The 27120-nt window shown below is 37.6% G+C and overlaps 1 protein-coding gene across 3 annotated transcripts in view; it reads right to left on the bottom strand.

Moving 5' to 3' along the window:
* Positions 1-27120, bottom strand: part of drk (growth factor receptor-bound protein 2 drk) — a 191953-nt gene that overhangs the window by 54084 nt on the left and 110749 nt on the right. For all 3 annotated transcript variants that reach the window (XM_090389274.1, XM_090389275.1, XM_090389276.1), the window contains exons 5-6: positions 22873-22992; positions 10830-10995 (exon numbers count right to left, since the gene is read on the bottom strand). In XM_090389274.1, coding sequence (XP_090245400.1) covers positions 10830-10995; positions 22873-22992 — 286 coding nt within the window. The remainder of the gene's footprint in view (positions 1-10829; positions 10996-22872; positions 22993-27120) is intronic.

Genomic DNA, 27120 nt, shown 5'->3' with positions numbered 1-27120 from the left:
TGTATGTATCCCATGCATTTTTCTTCTCTGCCATATGCCTCATTAGTTCATCTGACATCCATTTTGGCCTAAACCTTGAACAATATTTCTTAGTTGGTATGTAAAGCCTAGTAGCTTCCAAGATAAGTTCTTTGAATGCTTCCCATTTTGAATTTGCTGTTGGTAACATCATCAGTTGGTCCCACTGTATAGAATTTAAATACTGTCTCAGTCCATCGTAGTCGCCTTTACGGAAGCAATAACCCTTCCCTTTACCCCTAATGGTAGTTACCTCTTTGAGTAAATCCCACTTCAGCACACTGTGATCACTGCCACCTAGTGGTTCATTTATCTGCAGATTCTTAATGCATGAAGAATCACTGCTGATAATCAAATCAAGAGTATTACTCCCTCTAGTTGCCTCCCGAACATGCTGACGTAGAAAACAATCATCCAATAAATCCACAAAAGCCCTGCTAATGCGTGAGTAACCAGCCCCCAAATTCCAGTCAATATCTGGGAAATTAAAATCTCCCATTATAAGACTCTCTGATTTACTAGCCCACTCTATTTCCCTGTACAGTTCCTTATTATACTCATCAGAGTCATTAGGCCTATAGCACACTCCTACTCTCAATTTTGATCTCCCAATGCTTATGTCACACCAAACTGACTCAACACTGCACTGTCCAGCGATGTCGACTGGCTTCACTTCCTTGGTTTTTATGTGTTTCTTAACTAATAGCATAACCCCTCCCCCCCTTCCTATCCTGTCTATCCTTTCTGTAGACGTTGTACTCCCCAAATTGCAGTTCTGCATCCCTTATATCTGTGTGACACCACGTCTCTGATATCCCAACAATATCTGCCTTTGATGTTTTGAGCAATACCTCAAATTCATCAAATTTATTTACTAAACTCCTAGCATTGGTGTACACGCAAGTATACCTGCACCTGTTTCTATTCTTAGCTACCCTAACACAACCCATGTGTTTACTTGTACCGCAATGGCTCCCAGCAGTCTCTGAAATACCATGCATCTTGTTTTTCAGGCTTCTGCTCATTCTAATAGAAGCAGTGCAAGAATCTCTTTCACCTCTGCCAGTGGCTACTGTCAATCTATTGGTCTTTGTCTCCCCCCCAAGCTAGCAGTTTTCCGACCCACCTAACACTGCCTCGATAGCATCAGCAAATATTCTTGCACCCTTTCTATTTAAGTGTATCCCATCCCTGTAGAAGCAATCTCTCCTGTTAACAAGTACAGTCCAGGCTGAAAAAAATTCTACCCCTTGAGCCTTGCACAATCTTTCCAGGGCCGAATTGATCGACAAGGCTCTCATCATATACTCCCTCCCATCGTGTCTGGGCAGAATTGCAGACACTTTCAAATTCAACCCTAATTCGCGGCTTTTGTTCCGAGTCATCACGGAACAAGAAAATATATGGGCTGTGTCAAGGTAGTAGTAGTAGTAGTAGTGGTGGTAGTGGCATGTGATGCAAGAAAGCAAGTATGAGCTTATGCAGCATCAGCAAAAAAAAAAAAAAAAAAAACACACCATTCCCTCAAAATGCCTGTCCAGTTCCTCCTTAAATTTATTCAACCTATCAACTTCCACGACAGATGGAACTTTGTTCCAGCAATTAACCACCCGCTGGCTAAAGCCAAATATCCATACATCTATCTTTTTTTATTTTGAATTTATGCCCCCTTAGGTTCGTAATCTGAACAAGTGGAAGAATTCAGCGTGATCAACCCATTCAAGGCCTTATACACCTCCATTGTAGCAACTTACCCTTAATACCATTCTGCTCCAATTTGTACAATAGTCTTCCATGCGCAACAGTGTCAAAAGCTTTCCTGAAATCCAAATATATGATATCAAAATATATTTTTTTGCATCCAGTTCCTTTGTAACCACATCATAATAACCAATCAAAGTAGTCAGACAACCCATGCTGTGTCTGAATTATTGCTGCAGTCCTGTCTAGATGATCCTGCAATGCATCTTTAACCAGTGACTCCATTATTTTACTAGGAATAGAAGTTAAACTAACTGGTCTGTAATTACTCGTGTCACCCTTCGATCCCCCTTTGTGAATTGGGGATACATTTGCACATCTCCAGTCCGTGGGAACCTCCCCTGAATCCAAGGATGCTCTCATAATTATGGCTAAGGGTTTGCTTAGTTGCTTTGCCGCCTCCTTTAATATAACTGGATTGATTCCATCCACCCCAGGTGCTTTTCTTATGTTTAACTTCAACAATTTCTCCCCCACTTTGCTCTCAATTATTACAAAATCATTAAGTACCCTGCTACAATTTGATAACCTTCTGCCATTTTCAAACCTTAATAATTCCTCATGTGTGAATGTAGATGCAAAATACTCATTCAGTTTGTTTGCTCTGTGAGCAGGATCATCAACAGTTGAACTATTGATATCAAGTGGACTAATCAGATTCATCCCCTTCCTTTTAGAGTTTATACAGGGTGTCTCAAAAATATTGGTACAAACGTTTAGGGGAGGTAGGTAACATCTAAAGGAATGTGAATCGCATAGGAACTCATAACCGGAATTGTCACCGAAAGTCGGTACACGGTGCTGTTCATCAGTTCCCGAGAGGGAAAATTTCTGGTTTACTCATTCAAGCAGTAGTCACCGCACAAAGAGCATGCATCGATTAGCAGAGGGCAATGGACAAGCCGCTCAACGAATTTATGGAGAATGCTTCCCAGACAGACATGCACAGGACCACCGTTTGTTTGCGCATGTGCATCAAAATCTGTGCGATTATGGGTCATTTAGAGGTAATGGGAGTAGTGCAGGCAGACTACATTCGACGCGAACTCCCGCCATGGAAGAAAGTGTGTTGAATGCCGTCCATAATAATCCTACTACCAGCACACGTGCCATTGCCTCTGCCTTAGGAGTGTCTCGTAGTGTACAGCGTGTCTGGCACGACGATTCCTTACATCCCTTTCAACTCCAAAGGGTTCAGTTACTGCTCCCCCAAGATCATCCTGCACATGTGGCTTTTGCACAGTAGTTTCTCCAAGAAAGTGTTCAAGACTTGAATTTTCCAGCCTATGTTTTCTTCACGGATGAGGCTTATTTCGCTCGGGAAGGCTTATTCAATCAGCACAATGCTCATGTGTGGGCTCATGACAACCCACATGGTGTGCGCCCCCATGAGGCACAACATCGCTTTGCAATAAATGTGTGGGCAGCTATGGTCGGTGACTGCTTAGTCAGCCCATACCTGTTTCCATTCCGCATGAACTATGCTAAATATCCAATCTTTCTTGAACAAGTTCTACCAGGGTTACTTGATGATGTTCCAGCAAATGTGAGACGCAACACTTGGTTCCAACATGACGGGGCGCCTTCTCATTATGGAAGGTGTGTTCGTGACCGTTTGAACAAGTGTTTTGGGCATCCATGGATTGGCCACGGCGGACCCGTTGCCTGGCCTCCAAGCTCACCTGATTTATCGAGCCTTAATTTCTTTCTGTGGGGGGGGGGGGGGCTCAAATCTATCGTGTATGAATCGCCTGTGGAGATGGAAATGGATCTCGTGGAGAGACTCATCTGCGCTGCTGCTACTATCAAGGAAACTCCAGGTGTATTCGAGCGTGTCCACCAATCCATGCTGCGTCGGTGTCATGCATTCATCGCGTCTCATGGTGGAACCTTCGAGCATCCGTTATAACATCATGAAATGCATCCATCTCGTACTCCATTGTTAATATTATGTCAAATAAATGTTTGCTACTAATTACTGTCTTGTGTCATTTCTGCTTCTTGTGCCTCTACTACTACTTTCCTGTGACGTTTCCGGTTATGGGTTCCTATGCGATTCACATTTCTTTTGATGTTAACTACCTCCCCTAAACGTTTGTACCAATATTTTTGAGACACCCTGTATAACTAAAGAAATCCTTGCTGTTTTTCTTAGCATCTTTTGCCAAGAATTTCTCGTAATCTGCCTTCGCCTGCCTAACCTCCTTTGTGACCTGATTACAGACTAGCTTATATCTACCATAGGCTTCTGAGTCGCTTGATAATTTATATGCATCCCATGCATTTTTCTTCTCTGTTACGAGTCTCATTAGTTCATTTGATAACCATTTAGGCCTAAATTTTGAACAATATTTCTTAATAGGTATGAAACTGTTAGTAGCATCCATGATTAATTCCTTGAACGCTTCCCACTTAGAATCTACTGTTGGTAACATCGTCAGTCAGTTGATCCCACTGTACTCACCTTTACGGAAGCAAAAACCCTTTCCTTTACCCTTAATGGTAATTAAATCTTTAAGTAAATCCCACATCAGTACACTGTGATCACTGCCACCTAGTGGTTTCTTTATCTGCAAATTCTTAATACACGAATGATCACTGCTGATAACCAGATCAAGAGTATTACTCTCTCTCAAACATGCTGCTGTAGAAAACAATCATCCAATAAATCCACAAAAGTCTGACTAGTGACCAACCCACAAGTTCCAGTCAATATCTGGGAAGTTAAAAACCCCCATTATAAGACATTCTGATTTACTAGCCCACTCTATTTCTCTGTACGATTGTTCATTGTACTAATTCAAGTTATTAGGCCTATAGCACACTCCCACTCTTATTTTTGCTTTAGCAGTGCTTATAAATAAGATCTTTATTGTACAGTTCACCGGTACACGCAGGTACCACGACCATACAATACCCTTCACGGCACCATGCCAGGGGTTAAAATACCCCACACAGAAAATAAACGTAAAATCACTCCCGCTTTTACCGGATACCGGCCTCAATTACTACAATACGGGGTAACCATGTCACATCAAACTGACTCAACAGTGCACTGTTCATCTATCAACTGGGTGCACTTATCAACTGTCTCTTCAGGCTGCTGCGACCACAGGTGAAAACATTCTCAACTGTGTTAAGATTTTGATTTTATGCTTTTCTTAATTAACAGCTAACTAAGATTAAAAACAGGTGCATATAGATATATACTTGCATGTACACCAATGGTAGGAGTACAGCAAACAAATTTCATGAATTTGAAGTGCTGGTCAGGATATAAAAGGCAGATATTGTTGGGATATCAGAGATGTGGTGTGACACAGATACAAGCAGTGCAGAATTGGAATTTGGGAAGTACAATGTGTACAGAAAAGATACATAGGATAGGAAGAGAGGAGAGGTTATGCTGCTATTAAAAAACAAAACCTAAGATAGTGCATCTAGTTGAAATAGATGGACAGTGCAATGTTGAGTCAGTCTGGTGTGACATAAACAAAAATCGGAGCAGGAGTATATTATTGGCCTAATGTCTGATGGGTACAACAAACAAAATTACAGAGAAATAAGATCAGGCAGTAAATCATAATGTCTTGTTAAGGGGGGGGGGGCGGATTTTAACTTCCCAGATATTGAATGAAACTTGTGGGTTAGTCACTCTTACAATAGCAAGACGTTTGTGGATTTATTGAATGACTGTTTTCTACAGCAGCATGTTTGAGGGCTACCAGAGGGAGTAATACTCTTGATCTGATTATCAGCAGTGATTATTCATGCATTAAGACTTTGAAGATAAAGGAACCACTAAGTGGCAGTGATCAAAGTGGTCTCAGACAGTGTTCAAGTTTTATACAGTGGGACCAATTGATGATGTTACCAAAAGTAAATTTTAAATGGAAGCTTTCAAGGTATTAATCTTGGAAGCTATTAGGCTCTTCATACTAACTAAGAATTACTGTTCAGTGTTTAGGGACTAAATGGATGTCAGATGAACTAATGAGACTCGTGGCAGAGAAGAAAAATGCATGGAATACATAGAAATTATCAGGTGACACAGAAGCCTATGGTAGATAGACGCTAGTCAGTAAGCAAGTCACAAAGGAGGTTAGGCGAAAGAAGGCAGATTACGAGAAATCTTTGGCAAATAAACTCTAGAAGAACGGGGATGAATTAGATAGGTCCACTTGATATTGAAGGTTTGGCTCTTGATATTCCTGCTCAGATATCTGACAAACTGAATGAATATTTTGCATCTACATTCACACATGAGGAATCCTATAGAGAAGTGGAGAACAGAAAGCTTACTAAGCTCTAATAGGGAGCTAAATGATTTTTTAATAACTGAGAAATTGTTAAGTTAAACATAAGAAAGGCACCTCGGGTGGATGCAATCTATCCAGTTATATTAAAGGAGGCAGCAAGAAAGTAAGTAAATCCTTAGACATAATTATGAGAGCATCTTACTCAGAGAAAGTCTCCACAGACTGGAGGTGTACAAATATATCCCAAATTCATAAAGGGGATCAAAGCGTAATTACAGATCTGTTAGTTTAACTTATGTTTTGGAGAAAATAATGGAGTCACTGGTTAAAGAAACACTGCAGTTATAGTTGAGACACAGCATGGGTTTGTCAGGGGAAGTGTTGTCTGACAATTCAATTGGATACTATCATATACTTGGATTTCAGGAAAGCTTTTGATACTGTTGCACATGGAAGACTACTGTACAAATTGGAGCAGTACGGCATTGAGGATAAGTTGCTGCAATGGATAAAAGGATGGTTGAGTGGGAGAAGACAAGAGAGTGGTAATCAATGGATACTGCTGTTCGTGGAATAATGTTATTAGTGGGGTCCCCCAAGGTTCAGTGTTGGGCCCATTATTGTTTTGTATATTTATGAATGATATTGATGATGATATATAAGGGTTAATGTGCAACTTTGCAGATGATACAAAGGTCGGCAGGGTTGTTAATGACAGTAATTACAGTATGCTACTGCAATAGGATCTAGAAAGGTTGAGCATATGGGCTGAGAAGTGGCAACTGAAGTTTAACATTGACAAATGCAAAGTGCTGCATGTGAGCAGCAGTAATCTCAGAGAAACGTACCAACTGTGTGTTACTACACTCAGGATGGTAGAGAATGGAAAAGACCTGGGGGTAATTGTGCAGTCATGATATGAAGTCTTCTGAGCAGTGCAGACAGGCTGCCAGAGCAGGTTATAGTGTCTTGTCAATGATACACAGGAATTTTGCTAGTAGGGAAAAGTAGGTGATTAACCCTTTGTATAAGGCAATGCCTTGAGCACTGCATACAGTGCTCAAGGCATTGCCTTATACAAAGGAGGCCTCATTTTAGGAAGGATGTGGAGTTGCTAGAATGAGTACAACAAATGTTTGTTGAGGAGAAAGAAGGGTACTTTAACCAAGAAAGTTCTGTAAATTTCAGCATCTGGAGACACGGCAACTGTGGGGCGACCTACTTGAAGTGTATAAGGCCTTGAATGGTTTGTGCTGGCTCAATGCTGATGGGATTCTTCCTCTTGCTCAGATTACCATCTTGAGGGGGCATAAATTCATATTGAAGAAAGACAGTTGTAGAACAGATGTGCAGAAATGTATGTTTTCAGTGAATAAAGGAAATGAATCCTCTCCTCTTGTATTGGACTCCCCATGGCTATGGCAGAGGAGCTGATTATTAACAAGTCAGAGTCATTCTGGTTCTATTCAGCATTAAAGTACTTTTTCAGTGAACAAGAAATGAATCCTCTTCTAGACTCCCCCCATGACTACGGTGAAAGAGTTGTTTATTAATAAGTCACAATCATCCTGGTTCAGCAGTCCTCTATGGTAATCACCTTCTATAATAGAAGTGCAAGTCTTGACAAATGGTGGTCTAACAGTTTTTAAATATGATGTGTAAAATATATTTAACACCTTGCTAGAACAAATATTTACACATAATATTCTTTAATACTTGAGTACTAATACTCAAGACTCCGTTAATAACATTAGTCCACGTAGAGCAGTGTCCATTTATTACCACTCTCTGCCGTCTCCCACTCAACCATCCCTTTATCCATTGCAGTAACTTTCCATACTGCTCCAACTTGTACAGCAGTCTTGCATGTTTGTTGTTTGTTATTAGGAGCATTAGCAACTAAGGCCATATTGCTCCGGGATATGCCGGTGGTCATTCCCTGACCTTTCCACATCCTCCGTATTTGGTGGTGACGGGCTCGAACCCCTGTCTAATCAAGAAACGTGTGCTATGCACTGCTGCTCCTTCCCACCTGGCTACGGAGTCACCCCAGTCTTCCATGTACAACAGTATTAAAAGCTTTACTGAAATCCAAGTAAAAAAAAAAAACTGCAGCCATTATCAACCCACTGCAGGATGGATAACCTTAAAACTTCTAAAATAAACACAAACAAAATACATATGTACTTACTGAACAACTGCAATGAATATATTCCACTTCCCTCAACAATTCATGCTGAGGGAAATGGACCATAAACTGGTCCAGTGCGGGTTGCCAAATCAACTGTATTTAGCAATCAGGGGTTTGAACCCTGGTCTACTCAAAGAGCGTGTGTTACTACACTCCTGCTCTGACCACTCGGCTATGGAGGCCTTCAAGTATATGATATCAAAATTATTTTTTGCATCCAGTTTCTTTGTGACCACATCATAGTAGCCAATCAAATTGGTCAGACAAGACTTCCCCTTAAAAAACCCATACTGGGTCTGAACTGCCGTCTTGTTGTTGTTGTTGTTGTTATTTGGTTTTTAGGAGCATTAGCAACTAAGGCCATATTGCTCCGGGATATGCGGTGGTCATTCCCTGACCTTTCCGCATCCTCCGTACTTGGTGGTGACGGGCTCGAACACCGGTCTAAACAAGAAGCATGTGCTACACAATGCCGCTCCTTCCCACCTGGCTACGGAGGCGCACTGCCGTCTTGTCTAGGTGATCCTGTATCACCCCTGTAACCAGTGACTCTATCATTTTCCCTGGAACAGAAGTTAAGCTAACAGGTCTATAATTATTTGTGTCAACGTTTCAACCCCCTTTGTGAATTGAGGATATATTTGCACATCTCCAGTCCATGGGGACCTCCCCTGACTAAAAGGATGCTCTCATAATTATGGCTAAGGGTTTGCTTACTTCCCTTGTTGCCTCCTTCATTATAACTGGATAGATTCCATTTTCCCCAGGTGCGTTTTTTATGATTAACTTCAACAATTTCTCCTTCACTTTGCTCTCAGTTATTACAAAATCACTTAGCTCCCCGTTAAGATTTGATAAACGTCTGGCATTCCCCTCCTTGAATAACTCCTCATGTGTGAATGTAGATGCAAAATACTCAGTTTATTAGCTACTTGAGCAGGATAAATAGTCAAACCATCTATGTTAAGTGGACCAATCTGATTTCTTTCATTTTAGAGTTTACATAAGTAAAGAACTCTTTGCATCCTTTGCCAAACATTTCTCGCAATCTGCCTTCGCCTGCCTAACCTCCTTTGTGACTTCATTACAGACTATCTGCGATAGGCTTCTGTGTCGCTTGATAATTTATATGCATCCCATGCATTTTTCTTCTCTGCCACGAGCCTCATTAATTCATCTGACATCCATTTAGGCCTGAACCTTGGACAGTATTTCTTAGTTGGTATGAAAAGCCTAGTAACCTCCAAGATTAAATCCCTGAAGGGTTCCCATTCAGAATTCACTGTTGGTAACATCATCAGTTGATCCCACTGTACAGAATTTAAAAACTGTCTGAAACCACTACAGTCACCTTTATGAAAACAAAAACCCTTTCCTTCAATGTAACTACCTTTGATGGTAGTTAGATCTTTAAGTAAATCCCACATCAGTACACTGTGATCACTGTCACCTAATGGTTCCTTTTTCTGCAAATTCTTAATGCATGAATAATGAGTGCTGATAATCGGATCATGGGTATTACTCCCTCTGGTTGCCCCTTGAAGGTGTTGCTGTAGAAAACAATCCTCCAATAAATCAACAAGTCTTGCTAGCATGCAAGTGACCAACCCACAAGTTCCAGTCAATATCTGGAAAGTTAAAATTCCCTATTACGAATGATGGCAATACAACACAATACCAACTTTTGCACCTGAGTTTGGATTTCAGCATTCTAGACTGGATATGCCAAACTGCATAAAAAGTGTATGCAGTTTGAAATGTATAAAGTAAAATGGATTCCTAGTCACACGGAAAGCAATATTTTATTAAAATTAATTTTATAGCAAATAATATAAGCATGTTACCTTAATTTTATTAAACAGAACAATTAAAAAAAAAAAAAGATTAACAGTGGTTAAAGGTGGAATCTGTATTATTTTACCAAATGTAAGTCTGAAATTAAGTTACAGTAAACTCTCAATTAATTGGGGCGGTCAGGAAATAAATTTTCACAGATAATCTACAAAATAAGCGAAAAATCAGGATTATGAAATTATGCAGTTAATGTATATAAATATATAAATCACAAATTGTACATTTATAGATTCAATATGTTCTATTATTTATTTAAAAAGTAGAGAAGTTATTTCTTTGACCAACACTGTAATGTTTAATTAAAGCTCACACTTCAGCAACTTTTTTCATGTTTACTGATGAGTTTTTGTTGTATTGAAAGAGCAATTCTTATTCTTGTTAACATGATGGGCAATCTTAAAACTTCTAAAAAAAATACAAACAAAATACATATACATATGTACTTACTGAACAACTGCAACTCAGGGTGCAACCCTCCCACTTAACATGCACAAATTGATGAACAATGAATATATTCCTGTTTGTATGTGCCTAAGGAACTAGACTGTAGACTCTCAGTGGCAGATTAAGGTTTAAAAAAAAAAAAAAAACAAACATTTAAATAAAAATTTTTTTTTTTTGTTCCCAGCTAATCTGTAACCTGGTTAAACCACCTTCAGATATTCAGGAGTCTATAGTACTATGCGTTTATGAATCTTTAATACAACAAGCAGAATTTAAAATAGTATAATACAAAAGAAGTTTACCTCTTCAGGATGCATATCTTTCAGCTTGATATCTTGAGAACGACTCACTGATGCAGATCGATGATATTCAACCAGTTCATTAAGGGAATTGAACTTGACAACCCATAGAAAAAATTTGCCTTGAGTATCACGGAGTACCTTAAAATGTTGAACAGCATCACCACACCTAGAGAAGAAGAGGAAATGAACTTACTAATTCAGTATATTTTACTGAATTAGTAAGTTCTGTTATTGGTTTTTAAGAATTACTGTTATTGGTTTCTAGGCACATCAACAATTTAGGCAATATTACACCATTGTGTATTATGTCTGTATAAGTGTGTGTGTGTGTGTGTGTGTGTGTGTGTGTGTGTGTGTGTGTGTGTTCATGATTTGCATGTGTTGCAGGTTAAAAACCTGGAATAACTTATACAGAAACCCTACTCCTTAAGCCCAAGCTTAGCTAACTACAGAATTTAATTCAACACAATTCTGCATATTATTTTTGTCAAGTTCCCGGATTTCCATATTACACATGATTAAACCAAGTCACAGCCACTCACCTTGAACAGATTATAGTAGTAGTAATGGCAAATGATGCAAGAAAGCAAGCTTATATAGCATCAGCAAAAAAAACCCAGTTCACTCATCCATACCCTCCAAGAATTTGTCTAGTTCTCCCCTGAATTCATTTAACCCATTCACTTCCACAACAGATGGAAGCATGTTCCAACAATCAACCACCCGCTGGCTGAAGGCAAACTTCTGCACATCTATCCTGCAACCATTCTTCCTCAACTTGAATTTATGTTCTCTCAGTTTAATAGTCTCAGCAAGTGGAAGAATACTATTAACATTCAGCTTACCAATCCACTCAAGGCTTTAAAGACCTCAATCAGATCTCCCCCACAGGTGCCTGGTGTCTTGAGATGCTGCAATTTGCAGAACTGAAGCCTTTCTAGGTAAGAGAATCCTTTTGTTCCCTTTGCCAATATGGTTGCCCTTCTCTGCACAGTCCCTAAAGTGAGGCCTACAGACATTTATACAATACTCAAGATGTGGCATAACCATGGCCTTATACAAATGGATAATCACCTTATCCCTGCTGGCAAAGTTTCTGTATATTACTGACAAAACCCCATAAGTTGTCCTGGCAGTGTGTCTGCAAAAGAGAATTTCATGTCTGACTGCACTCCCAGCTCTTTTCAATTCTCTTACTACCCTGAGTTGATATTTACTCTGGGGTTACTGCTACTCATGCAGTTCCTTGCATTTGTCAATGTTAAACTACAACTGCCATTTCTCAGCCCCTGATGACTGTTGTTAGCCACCCTGCCAGCCTTTGTATCATGTGCAACTTAGACATTAAGCCTGACATATCTTCGTCAACATCATTGATAAATATTGAAAACAACAATGGACCCAGCACTGAAACCTGGGAACTCCACTAATAACATTAGTCCACAAAGAGCAGTGCCAAGTGATAACCATCCTCTGTCTTTTTCCACTTAACCATTGCTTTATCCATAGCAGTAACTTTCCCTTAATGCCACATTGCTACAGTTTGTAAAGCTGGAGAAATGTGCAAAGTGTAACTTGGATTTCAGACACTTGTCAAATTCAATCCTAAATCGCAACTTTTTTGCCAACATTTCCATGTACTTGTTAAGTAAGTCCTCAGATCTCTTACTCTTAATATCATTAGTGGAAAGGTATACAAAACCTTTTGTACCCTTAAAAGATGATCTCTGCTCTACATCATCATCTACTTTTGCCCCTGGCACACAAACACTGATCCTATTCCACTTATCCTTCTTGCACAATGTTTCCCTGATAATAGAGTCACCAACAATAATTATCTCCTGTGGAACTAATGCATTCTGCTTTGAAGATTGGCGCTGTGTTGTCTGATGCACAAGAGTGAGTTCTGGCACTGAGTTAGGAAGCTGAGGGCTAGCTTGATGGGTCACTTCAATTCCTTCAAGGGCATCTACTACTCTACTCTACTCTTCAAACTCTCATCAGAATGTTGAGTTTGCACCTAGCACACAAAGACACCTGACTTGGTTGGATCATGTCCTGTTTGAGAAAGGTCTGCAAACATTCCACAAGCTGCACATTTTTTTGGCTGTGATGTCTCCTTCAGTTCTCTCCTGAGCCACAGCACTCCCACTGCTTTACTGTTCTAGTCTTAGGAATGATTTCTGTTTAAATACAATTTAACTGATTAGCAATTTAAATTAATAAATTTAACTGATTAGCAATTTAAATTAATAAATTTAACTGATTAGCAATTTAAATTAATAAATTTTACTGATTAATTGACAATTATATTCCTAAATGCAGTGATACGTATTGTGCTATCCAGTTTTAAGTTATACCTTTTGCTATCAAGTTCAAGATATATGTTATGCTATACCATAAAGATTGCAATGTTAAATTAGTTACACCCTTGCTAAAAAATAAAAATTCCTTAGCTTAACACAAAAAGAGATATATGCCCAAAGAGTGATTAGAACCTTCGAGCTACTTATTTATCACAATTAAAACATTACTATTCCTCTGCACTACTCATTACGTGCTATGATATTCACACCAAAAAAGTTTATATGACAATCATGGCAAGGATTTGTCAATGAGCAATCTTGTCTTATTAATCTGATTGGATACTGTAAAGCAGTAACAAAGGAAACAGATGCAAAAAATAATTTTGTCATCACATACATAAATGTCAGAAAAGCTTTTGATAAAAGACTGTCTGTGTGACTTGCCTAAGGAGCTTCAGTGTTTTTTTCTCTTTTTAGCATCCAGTAGTTGTTGGCCATTGTATTGACATCCATTTCCCTTGGTAGCTTTTTCCATTTCTTTTATATCGTGATGGAATCTTTCCCCTGCTCGTCATTTAAATTACCTAAATTTTATGGGACATATATTTGAGATGAGAGTACAAGTGTGCATTAACACTCATACTACAGTGTAGTTTTATGAACTTCTTCAGCATTTCACAATTTGGGATTATTGTTTCAAAAAAATAAAATAATAATAATAATTATGGACTATGTTTTTAAAGCCAGTCCAAGTGTCTCTAAGTTTGATTCATGGAATCTTCAAATACATATTATGTAGCAGCAACTTGTGGATTTCAGGCCCAACAAAAATTCGTGCTTAGATTTTTTTTTTTTTTTTTTTTTTTTTGTGTATGTAAGCAATGGAAATTTAGTGCAAATGTTCTTTCTCACACAGAAAGCAAGGCATTTTTGGTTAACCAAATGTATAACCCAACTTGTTGGCTGAGTAGCAGACCAACATCTTTAAAATCTCCACACAGAAGCCAACCATTGTGCCAAATTTTTATCAAAAGAGGTTTTCATTTGGAAAAAAGTGAAAATAGTTTTCTTTGAAGTTGCTGAATGGGCTACAGGAATGGATGTATTCTTGTTTTCATTATGAAAGTTTTGATGAGTCAATAAATATCCTTTGCTCTGTTGGCTGGAAAATTCCATTACTGCAGGAATATTGTTGCAATATATTAACTGAGCCTTCTGAAAATTTGGGAACTAATTCTTTTTCATGATGTCTATACCATGAAAGGGTAAAAGCTATGCAGACCCAGATAAAGTAGAGGAAGGGCCATGTATGAATTAATGCAATTTTGGATAATGCATTAAGTTGAGGCCGTGTGGGGATAGGGATAGATGGGGATGGAAGCTATCTGAACAGTCACTGTCCTGACAGCTTAGTGATAGATTTTGCCATTACAGCATTGCAATGCAGAAAGCCAGCGGAGAAACTAGTGCATTTCACCATGGCAAGAAAACTACAACAACCAGCCCAGAGTTCCTGGCATCCCTTTAATGGGACTAGGGTGCTAAGAATCCCCAGGCTCAAAATGGTGAATATTTTGCGACTTGGAACACGGAATTCCAGAACACCGTTTTCCACAGGAAAACTTAATGCAATCCAGATGAAAAGACAATGTATAGGCAATGGGACTATGCGAAACTAGATGTCCTAGTTCAGGCATGTATGTTTCTGAAGACACAACTTTGTACTACTCACAAATGACAACAAATACACCAGCATGGATTGGGGATCCTGGTCACCAAGGATGTCGCCAAAAGTGCTCTCAACTTTGTTCCACATTCCGAGAGAATAATGTTACTCCAGCTGAAAGGACAAGCTTTAAATGTCAACATAATTCAAGTATATACTCTGACGCTGATAAGCTGAAAAGAGCTGAAAGAAGTAGTCAAACTAACAAAGAAACAAGACGTAAATTTTGTTATGGGAGATGTGAATGCTAAGGTTGGAAAATGCAGGTCTGGTGAAACTTTAGGAGAATTTGGTCTTGGAGCAAGAAATGAAAGAGGGGATTGGCTGATATAATTTTGCCAAGAGGAGAACTTGATGATTGCTAACAACTGGTTTCAACTCCCCAAGGGAAGGCTCTATACACGGAAGTTGCCCCCTGACAGCATACAAAATGTGATCAGAAACCAAATTGACTATATCATGATTAATCAGCATTTACGGAGCAGTATTAAAAGCACCAAGACATACCCCAGTGAGATAGTGACGGCTATTAGGAGAAAGCAACCGATGAAGAAAGTTGACTTAGGGAAGTTAAAAAATCCAGAAAAGTATCAGTTAATGGAGACATGTTTTAACAAAAGGGAGGGGAGTGGAAGATCTTTGGAAGAGTTTTAAATCTGTTCTGATTGAAATGAACCCAGAAGTTCTAGATTATGAGAAATGTCTGAAGAAGGACTGGATGATAGATGAAAAATTTTGACATTCATGGAGAAGCACAGAGCATTTAATAACTGCAATGCACAAAAGTACAAGGAGGTGAGAAGACTGATTAGGAACAAAATTAAAGGAGCTAAAGAGAGCTGGATCACAGAAAAATACAAGCACTGCAAGAAAAGCACGATGATTTCAATCTTCACAAAAAGATTAAAGAGATTTCAGGACTTAATAGAAGGAAACAACCAACTTCAATCTGAAATGACAGATGGGAGAATATCATGGAAGAATCAGAAAAACTGGACATGTGGACTAAATACATAAAAGGCCTCTTTGCTGAAAGTGAACATTAGTTAGATGCAGTGATAGGGTCATCCATCCTAAGTTCCAAGATGGAGAGGGTGATTAAATCAACGAAGTGAAAAAGCCAAAGGACCTGATGAAATCACAGCAGAAATAGTCAAATTACTTGACTACAAAAAACGCCGGCATTCTTGTTGAATTATTTCACTCTTCCCAAAAAAACTAAAACTTCTGACTAATCAGCGTGATGAGCCAAGTTCTCAAAATGTTCCTAAAAATAATTCAAAATCGGATTTTCGGGAATTGTGAGGAGTCAATGGATGATGCAGTTTGGATGTAGGGAAGGACTGTGTACAAGAGAAGCACTATTTTGTGCCCAGGTCATGATGCAAATGCAGAGAATAACAGATCAATGTCTATCTTTGTTTTATTGATTTTGAGAAGGTCTTTGATTGAATCCAACACACCAAGATCCTTGAGGAGTCGTCCGGCTTGATGAAAAGTTCATCTGAATAATCAAAAACCTCTACTGGAACCAAATTGCATCTGTTGTAGTTCATGGTAGAAAGGTAGAAAACATCAACATTGAACGTAGAGTGAGGCAAGTATTTTGTTGGTATTGAGTTTGGATTTCAGAACGTATTTTGTACCCAGGTCATGATGCAAAAGTGCAGACAATAACAGATCAATGTCTATCTTTGTTTTATTGACTTTGAGAAGGCCTTTGATTGAATCCAACACACCAAGATCCTTGAGGAGTCGTCTGGCCTTGATGAAAAGTTCATCTGAATAATCAAAAACTTCTACTGGAACCAAATTGCATCTGTTGTAGTTCATGGTAGAAAGGCAGAAAACATCAACATTGAACGTAGAGTGAGGCAAGGATGTGTACTCTTCCCCATCTCCTGTTTAACATTTACTTGGACATGATCTTCAAGAGAGTGTTAGATGGAAGAAATGAAGGAATATCTGATAGTAGAGTGATTAGCAACTTTGCTATGTAGACACTGTACTTTGTACAACTAATACACAGGACTTACAGATACTCCTCAATCATGTGAGTGAGGAAAGTGAAAGAATTGGCCCCGAGATTAATGTCAACAAAACTGGCTCATGGTCTTTAATGGGGCAATGCCAATACTTCCCCTCATGTTAAACAGAAGGCTGATAGAGAGAGAGTTGATAAAATCAAATATCTAGGCTGTTGGATCAATAACAAAAATGAACCCGACATGGAAATAAAAGCAAGGATTGAAATGGCCAGGCAGTATTTTCTTAAAATGAGATCTGCATTATGCAATATGAATCTGGATCTCCACCTTAGAATCTGGATGATGAGATGCTATGTTTGGTCAGTTTTGTTGTATGGTGCCAAGACATGGACACTGAAAACTAACACCTCCAAAAAATAGAAGAATTTGAAATGTGGATGTACAGAAGAATGTTAAAGATACCAAGGACAGCAAAAATGGTCAATGAGTGTCCTGCAGAGCAGAGAATTAGAAAAACCCATGAAATGCTGAAGGAAGAAAAGAAAAATGGTGTATCTAGGGCTCCTGATGCGGAACATCAAATATGAAATTCCACAGCTAATTATTGAGGGGAGAATGGAAGGAAGAAGATGCATATCATGGCTAGATAACATCAAGAATTGGATGGGACTGAACATTGAGCAGCTGTTCAGAGCTACCAGATACCAAGAGACATTTGCCGTGGTGGTCGCCAACCTCTGTTAGGAATGGCACACAGAGAAGGGATATGGTACACAGTCTCCACGACAAAACATGGCACCAATAATTCCCCCAGCATACATATTACTTGGACTCCCTCCAGTCATAGCTGGCAGAAATGGGAGGTTGTTCCTAATGCTACCCTGCACCAATTTATAAATCAAACATGTGGTACAGTATCAAAGGCTTTATGAAATTTATGTGATGTCAAAATTACTCTTAACATTCTCTGTAACCAGCATATAATAGCTAATCAGATTGGTAACACAATCTCCCTTTAACAAACACTATTAAGATAACTGTGCATCATTTCTTTAATTATCGAGTCTATTATTTTTCCTGACAGAGAGGTTAAACTTACAGGTCTGCAGTTATCCACTTCACCCTTTGAAACACTCGTGTGAATAGGATACATATGAACACCATCAAGCTGTAGGCACTTCTCCTTATTAATAATGAGAAATGCTCATTAGAAATTCATTATTATGATTAAAGGAATCTCTTTTTCAGCTCATCTGAATATAATTAGATAGATTCCATCAGCTACAGGAATTTGTTTCATTTAGTTGCAGGAAATTCCTGCAACTAAATGAAATTTTCTTTTAGTTACAGGAATTTCCCTTTCACTTTACTTTCTGTTATAATAAAATTGTTTACCTCCCAATAAGCATTTGATAGATTTCTGCTATTCTCATTCCTAAAATATTCTCCATGTATGAATGCAGATGCGAAATATTTATTCAGTTAACAGTAATATGTACAGGATCATTAACAGCCATACCATTCATATCTAATAGACTGTGACTTATCCATTTTCTTTTAGTGTTAACATACATAAAGAATTGCTTGCTGCTCCTCTCTGTGATCTTAGTCAGACGTCTCAAAATCTGCCTTATTTTACTTAATTTGATCACAAACTACTTTGTACCTATTGCAAGACTTCTATCTGCATTACCTGATAATTTTTAATCATACAATACATTTTTGTTCTGTGGGCCACTAAGCTCATCAATTCATCTGATATCCATTTTGGTCTAAATCTTGAACAATTTCTTTTAACTGATAAAATATGCTTAGTGGCATCTGTAATTACTTCTCCGAATACTTTCAATTTGGCAATTACAATTTTTAGCAACATCAGTTGGTCCTATCAAAAAGAGTTTAAATAAAATTCCTTACTTTTACTCAGTAAAAGTAAAAGGTAAAAGTTATGTTGAGTAAAAGTCTTGCCAATGCAGCAGTATCACATTTTTATGTTTTGCTGATAAAATGTGAACAGCATGAAGAAAACTCTGACCTATAAAATTGATGGACAGGTGGTCACAGCAATGAAAATTACTAGGTCCAATAGGTATTTAGTAGAAAATGATTTTGTTGGAGCATTTACAGGCATCACATACAGTGTTCAGATTTTACCTATTCAGATTTTACTATTACAGTAGCCAATTCACTTAACAGGGAGTGAATATATTTCTTAAGGTGAGCTCTTGGAAAATAGTTTCTACGGTAAGGAGTTAAAAACAGTTAATCATTTGTTTGCATTGAAAGCTTGGCCGTCAGCATACTCTCAAAGCCTCATATTAGGAAGTATGTGGATCTATTAGAATAGGTGGTGCAGAGAAGACCACCGAGATTATTGAGGGAAACAAAACTGTATTCTTACCAAGAGAGAGAGAGTTCAATTCAGCAAATTGCAGCATCCAGAGATCTGATTAAGGTGCTTAAGCCTTTGAGAATAGATTGAGCTAAATAAGATAAATTTTTTTTTTTTTTTAATGTAAACTCCAAACACGAGAGGTATTAGAACCTATAGCACTTAGTAGTGTGCTCGGGCTGGAGGTTGAGAAGACAAAAGAAGATATTTGTTAACGTTGGACTTGAACTTCTGCAGACTGTAATTTTCAGGCAATATGTATGAAGGAAGGTTGTTCCAGAAAACAGCAGTTGAATGAATAAACAAGGAAGATGAAAAGTCGGTTCTGGAGTTTGAAGTTGGACAGTAAATGTATGTTGGCTGGTGGTGGCACATGTTCAGACTGTTTTGGAAGAGAGAGAGAGAGAGTGGGAATTATAGAAGCCAATTCAGAAGAACAGTGCCCACGGAAATATCTATAGAAGAGGCATGCAGCAGAAACGGTACGTCTATGAGACAGCGAGTGGAGAGAGAGTCTGTTAGAGATGAATCATTAATTAACTGCCCTCTTCCATTCAGAAGAGGGCAGTTAGGCATTAATTAACTGCCTAACTGCACTCTTCTGAATGGAATCAAGAAGCCTGAGGGAGATTTTGGGGGGGGCACCACCCAAGTTGTGGGAACAATATTCCATAGTGGGGCGGATTTGCAATTTGTACAGAGTGAACAGCTGTTTGGAAGAAAATAAATGCCGAGAGCGAAAGAGAAAACCAAGTTTTTTAGATGCAGAGGAAGCAATATTTGTAATGTGCTTGTGCCAAGAGAGATTAGAAGTCAGAATAATTCCCAAAAGAGATATATCATTTTGCCTAGAAATCGGAGTGTCACCAAAGATAAGCATAGGAGCAGAAGAATCCTTTTTGCAAGATATATGACAAGACTGAATTTTAGAAGGATTGAAATCAAATAAGTTGTCTTTGCCCCACTGGAGAATTACCTGTAGATCGGCACTTAAGGAATTGGCAGCAGATTTTCGAGAAGTTGAAGCTGATTGAGCAGGGCGAGGTTTCTCAAAGTGGAAAGTAATGTGCTATCATTGGCAAAACTATGGATAGGATTTCCAGTCAATGAAAGGTCATTAATATACAAGAGGAAAAGAGTGGGGGAAAGAACTGAACCTTGGGGGACACCGACATTAGTGGAGAAGTTAGAAGACAGAGCCATCTACCATCACCCTCAGTGAGCAAACTGGACAACCAATTACAAAAAACAGTTGGCAAACCATAAGACGGAAGCTTGTTTAGAAGACCTTTATGCCAAACACGATCGAAAGCCTTTGAGATGTCAAGTTCAACTTCAAATTCAATGGAAAAGTTCAGTGTGTTTCACTGAACTTTTCCATTGAATTTGTCCATAAATGGGTAACATAAACCAGAATATCACCAGTGGATCGACACTGACGGAATCCATACTGGAAATCGTTGATCAGACGGAAGGTTTCTAGGTAGTTTAAGAGTTGGTGGTTAATTGATTTCTCCATTACTTTAGAAAGAGTAGAAGTAACTGCAATGGGATGATAATTCGATGGGAGGGATTTGTCACCCTCTTTAGGAACTGGCTGGATATGAGCAAATTTCCAAGCAGAGGGGAAAAAACCTTTGGAATAAGAAAGTCAAAAAAGGCGGCAAAGAATAGGAGTAAGTTCAGGAGCACAGGTTTTGAGAACAAGTGGAGAAATATCACCGGGACCCGGAGCTTTCTTAGCATCAAGATTTGTCAAAATCCTTCTGACATCCTTTAGACGGAAGACCACAGGAGGCACTGAATGGAGCGTGTTGGGAATGGTGGGAGGTGTTTTACCAAGATCATTAATACATGAGTTGGAAGAAAAATGGGATGCTAGCAGGTCAGCTTTATCCTTGGCTGAAGTGACAACAGAACCATCTTGTTTGGACAGAGGTGGGAGCAGAGATGGACAAAAGTTGCGGCCAATAGCTTTGGCAAGAGATTAGAATGCTCGGCTACCATTAGGGCAAGAAGCAAGTTTTCTACTCTTAGCCTGTTCAAAATCTAGTTTGGACTGATTAATAACTGCTTTACAATTGTTGCAAGCTTTAGTGTAGGCAGAAAATGAAACTGAAGAATTAGAAAGAAGCCAATTACGATATGCAACATTCCTCTCTTGAACAGCATTAGCACATTTAATGGAAAACCAAGGTTTAGATAAAGGACGAGATTTTAACGTGGACTGTGGGATAAAGGATTCCATTCCTGCAAGAATAATTTCGTTGCCTCTATTGTTCTCTCAAATCCAATCACCCAGAATGTTGAATTTTCTTTGAAACTTGACTTTTGCCAGTCTAAGTTTCCAAACAATGGGTAAACTTAGGTGCAGTGTCCATAATTCTAGTTGGCCTCAATTTTCTATAGCAATGACACAGCTGATAGAGATAATCAGATTTTTCTATTATTGATGATTTTCTCATATAATCTGATCCAAATCCTAAAAGTTAGAAGACGTTAGTGGTCTTCTAACTCAGATCACAACACAGAGCCTACGGAACCTACATCTCCCAATGGACATTCTCAGCCATTTACTGCTTGACATTTTAAGAATTCTGAGGGGATGATCTGCATGATCTCTCTTCCCCTTTTCTACGTTCGTTTAATGTTTTAAATTGGATCCAATTGTTTGTTCACACCGTGTCAAGGAAACTGGGATGAAATATTTAATTCTACTGAACTTTATATAGGGTATGTATCAATGTTAATTTTAAAGCACTCTGCACAAACAAACAAAACAACTATCAGAGTGGTAACATATAAAACCTAATGACATTAGAACTAACAATATTAGTACAATATGTGACAATATCCTGAGACCGTTAAAATAGATAACTAGCAACATTAAACAAACACATTAATAAATAATTAACGATAACAAACAAACAAACAGTGAAAGGCAGTTGTGCAAATGTTCTGCACCATATAAATGATCTTTGGTAACATACTCTTTGAAGAATATTTCTAACTAGATTATTTCCATACTATACAAGATTGGAGTCTCAGTCTCTCAGAAACATACTGATTTTAGTGAAATGTTTGATACAAAATTCTGTTTTCACAATTACTAAGTATATAATGTTTGAGGTCACAGATAAAGCAACTACTATATATTTAAGAACTACACAGTATGTTTTACTTGTACACATATTCCCTGCAGTTTACAAGCCATCTTATAAAAGCTACTGTATTTTACTGCCTTTACGTATATATATATATATATATTGGGTAAATGAATGTATATTTTTATAGGTTCATTTTTTTATAAATATATTGCCTTGGGTTCTAACCAGCAAATTAGTTGTTATAAGAATCTTAATTGTATTGTAGTGTTTTTTCTCAAGGCTTTTTTACTAAAATGATAAAAAATTAATGGGTCAGAACAAGAAACATACCCTGAAAGAAATATGGTATGTATAGTTTATTAATATCTTTCCCAATTTGAATCAATATACAGCATATAAGAATGGCATGGATAATTGCTTGATCACTTTTATTTGGAGCTGTGATATTTATTAACAAGAAGAGAGAATGAATGCTTCAGTGACAAGAGTTTGTTCAAAATATTCTGTGTGTAAATAATACTTACTTTACAGATAGTGAAAAGTCTCCTGGTGAACTTTCACTAACTCTAATCAAAAAAGCACCTTCATGTTTATTCATGAGCAATTTTTCTGCATCTGCTCTTGTAATTCTTCCATAATACCAACTGCAAAATAAGAGCAAATCATGAAACTTTAGAAAAATTAAACATTACAGGAATGATAGTAATATATAAAATTATTGATATGCACACACAAATATGAAGCTCCATCAAAGGTAATCATTACTTTTAATATCTTTCACTTCATCATTATTTTAGACAATTAATTATTAGTTTTTTGGTGGGTCTCTTTTTATATATGTACATTTGTCTTTATATTAAAGTATATATGTACATGTGTGCATAAATAATCATAATATATTTTATTTTGTTGGATTGTAGCTGTCTTGCACCAACCCACATAACACTGACACTTGGTAATAAACACCGCTCCCACAAAAAAGTATTCAGACACAAGTTAGTTTTACACTAATGTCACAGCCACTCACGGTGCATCAGTCTCCCTTTAGCTGCTATGACACCCTCCAACTTCCTGGCTAGGTTCTCTACTCCTAGAACAGCAATCAGTTGAACAACCAATGTGGGACATGTTTGTCTAGTCCTCACTTGATTTTCTAGTTTATGCCATAGGTGATTATCCTGAATTTAATCACTTGTCAGGATAAACCGTTAATCAATGATTAAAAATTTGAAAAATTTTCTACCATACTAAATACAGTAAAACTCTTACTGCAATAGTTTATGAAGTTTGTTTGTTATTTGGTTTTTAGGAGCATTAGCAACTAAGGCCATAATGCTCCGGGGATATGCAGTAATCATTCCCTGACCTTTCCACATCCTCCGTATTTGGTGGTCACAGGCTCGAACCCCGGTCTAATCAAGAAGCGCGTGCTACACATTGCCGCTCCTGCCCACCTGGCTACGGAGGCGCCAGTTTATGAAGTGATATTTTTATACAAAAATTGGATATGAGAATCTGTCTAATGTGCCATTTATTGAAAATTTTAGATTGTATTTCCTTTCCCACTAGATAAATAAATATCTACTATCTCACCCAAGCTGTTTTTCAAAGATTTAGTGTTTTCACAGCATAAAGACAATAACATGAAACCTGGAATTCTCTAAACATGGCCACTACTCTGTGGGAAGCATCACATGCAGTTTAAAAATTTCGTGCTGTGAAAAGCAACAAATTTGAAATAAGCTTGAAATGGAAAGAACTCACAGTATTGAATATACATAATAAAAAACAGAAAAATGTCTATGTGCAGTTTGAAATTCCTTGCACTTAACAACCTTTTAAATCTTTAGCAGATGTGCCTATCTGCCCACAATTAGTAGGCATACTGTACAAAAAAAAAAAAAAAAAAGTTTTTTCCTTTTTAAAATCTTAAAAAATAATTTAAAATAGCCTACTTTAAAAAAAATTTTAAACTTATAAAACATTTTTTAAAATAAGTTAAAAATTAATGGCTGGAGCACTTTATGGACACTGCATGATGATGTACGTCTTGCATATCCCTCTCAATATTATTGGCATTGTGTGTGTGTGTGTGTGTGTGTGTGTGTGTGTGTGTGTGTGTGTGTGTGTGTGTGTGTGTGTGTGTGTGTGTGTGTGTGTGTGTGTGTGCGTGCGCGCGTGTAGATAAACATTAAAAAATGTAAAATGCTTTGCAAAAAGTGTACTTATTCAATGCAAGACTTACACGAGCAAACAGTGTCTGGTGAGGTGTACTGGCCAGTATTTTTTTATTATTTTTTTTTAAACACGTGAAAAGTGTTTTAAATATTGACACATGTAAAATTTGGTATACGAGAAGATGCATATGTGCTACCACGCATCTTCTAATGCATAGCGGCACATGTGAGGAACATATGAAATAAATATAAAATAGGAATAATAAATTAACTTTCCACTGCTAACATGGCCTGACAGGACAATTTTTTTTTTTAATTTATACATGAAATTACATCCTTATATATGCCTTTGCCCACCAACATTCTCTAACTGTTTATATAGTATTTTATGTTTTCATAAACAACAGACCAACCTTGATATAATGTGCTTCTTCACATTATGGATTCAGATATACTGGGCCCCCCAAAATGAATTATGAAAAAAAGCAGTGTGTTCAAAGAAATAGCAATGTCATATTGGAAACTGTAAAAAGTGAATACTGTGTATATTCATATCTATTGGACATCTTACTACTGTATTTCTGAGAGGGGAAATTAACTAAACATTGGTTGTATATTTGCTTTGACATATTCAATATTCGGCTGTAGAGTAATTTTTGTAAATAACAGGCCTTCTCAGAGACCAATTACTGTAAACACGCAGTTTCTCCCATTGGCTAGAGATTCAATAAAAGAGTATATCAGAGGAACGTTAATTACAAACAGCTACCTATGCAGAGGAAGGTAGCTACAACTTGCGAAGTGTGTTACATTAGTTATGAAGTAAATTTCTGCAAACAACAGCACATGACATTCTTTCTTTGACTAGAAGTTACACCTAGGATGGCAAAAACTGCTAAGGGCTAAACTAGGCAAAAATATTGTAAACTGACAAGTGATTTATGGAGAAACAGGTGACTTCACTTTGGCACTATGATAGGCCACAGTTTGGTTTTGATCAAGTATTCTTAAAACACTGTAAATTCTACAGCATCAGAAATAAATATATAGAAATAAAGAAGAATTTACCTCAATACTTTTTTGTAGAATGCTTCACTGCAACACCCTCCCAAATGTAATCAGACGTAAAATTATCACTTGATGGTTTCCTTCCATCACAGACATAAATGGCCTGACGTATCTGAGATTGGCAGTCAAGATCTCCCAACCCAACCACCAACACATCAAACCACTACCACATAACCTTGAGTCAGAAAACATCTTGTCTAATAAAAAAATCATTAAACCCATTAAAATGATCGCAGCGTATAAAAGTTAAAATCTTTAAATTAGCTAAAATAATTGAATCCAATTTTGAATAACATCTCTTCTTAAAGCGAACTGGGGCTTACTGACGGTCTGTTTGGTCACAAGATAGAAGTAACAAAAAATGAGAATTTCTTAAACTCTTCAAGATTAGAGTTCAATATGAGAAATGGACGATGTACATTAATGGAATTCTCATGTAATTTGATTTCCAGTGTTTCTGAAATTAATAATTTAATATAATTCCTCTGTATACTAAGTTTTTTTTGACTCGTCAAATAAAAGACTGATTCTCGTTGGCATTATGGAATGCTAATTCCAATGCACATGCTCTTGCCACACACACACTGAAGCCAAATATTGTCTCATCTTCGTATTTTTTGTACATCTTGTTGACCATTGATACGATGAATCACATTCCTTACATGAAATGTTGTATACTAGGTCGTTAATTTTGTGTCAAAAAAAAAGTATTGTTTGATTATTTCGTTCAATCTGTGGTTTCCACACCTCTTATTTGAAGAGCTAAAAAATACTTAGTATACAGAGGAATTACACTAAATTACCAGTCGCAGAAACACTGGAAATCAAATTACACGAGAATTCCATTCTCGTGTAATTTGATTTCCAGTACGTTGCCCATTTGTCGTTTAGAACTCATGGTCGTTTGCGCACATGCGCCAGGATATTAAATAATCTTGAAGGGTTTAAGAAATTCCCATCGCTATTTCTATCCTGGGACCAAGACAGATCACTGAAAAGCCCCGGTCTGTTTTAGGAGGAGAAGTTATTCAAAACTGGGTTCAATTATTTTAGCTAATTTAAAGATTTTAGTAGAGACATATGATGCAAGAAAGCAAGCTTATACAGCATCAGCCAAAAAAAAAAAAAAAACTCTTCCCATTTCACTCATCCATTTGCTCCAAATGTCTGTCAAGTGCTATCTAGAATTTATTTAAGCTGTCAATTTCAACGACAACTTAAATATATTTTTGTTTGTTCCAGCAATCAGCCACCTGCTGGCTAAAGGCAAATTTCCGTACATCTATTCTACAACTGTCTTTCCTTATTTTGAATTTATACCCCCCTTAGACAATTAAATTGGACAAGAGGAAGAATCCCATCAGCATTGAGCATGCTCAAACCAATCAAGGCCTTACACACTTCAATCAGATCACCTCACAGGTGTCTAGTCTCCAGACACTGTAATTTGCAAAACTTAAACCTTTCTTCATAAGAGCAACACTTTGTTCTATTTTCTAATCTTGTTGTCCTTCTCTGTACTCATTC

The sequence above is a fragment of the Mastigoproctus giganteus genome, chromosome 14 (assembly GCF_048544385.1).
Source record: "Mastigoproctus giganteus isolate SK-2022 chromosome 14, ASM4854438v1, whole genome shotgun sequence".
Taxonomy (NCBI): domain Eukaryota; kingdom Metazoa; phylum Arthropoda; class Arachnida; order Uropygi; family Thelyphonidae; genus Mastigoproctus; species Mastigoproctus giganteus.
Note: the sequence above shows the minus strand (reverse complement) of the source record. Positions and strands in the feature narration are given on the sequence as shown.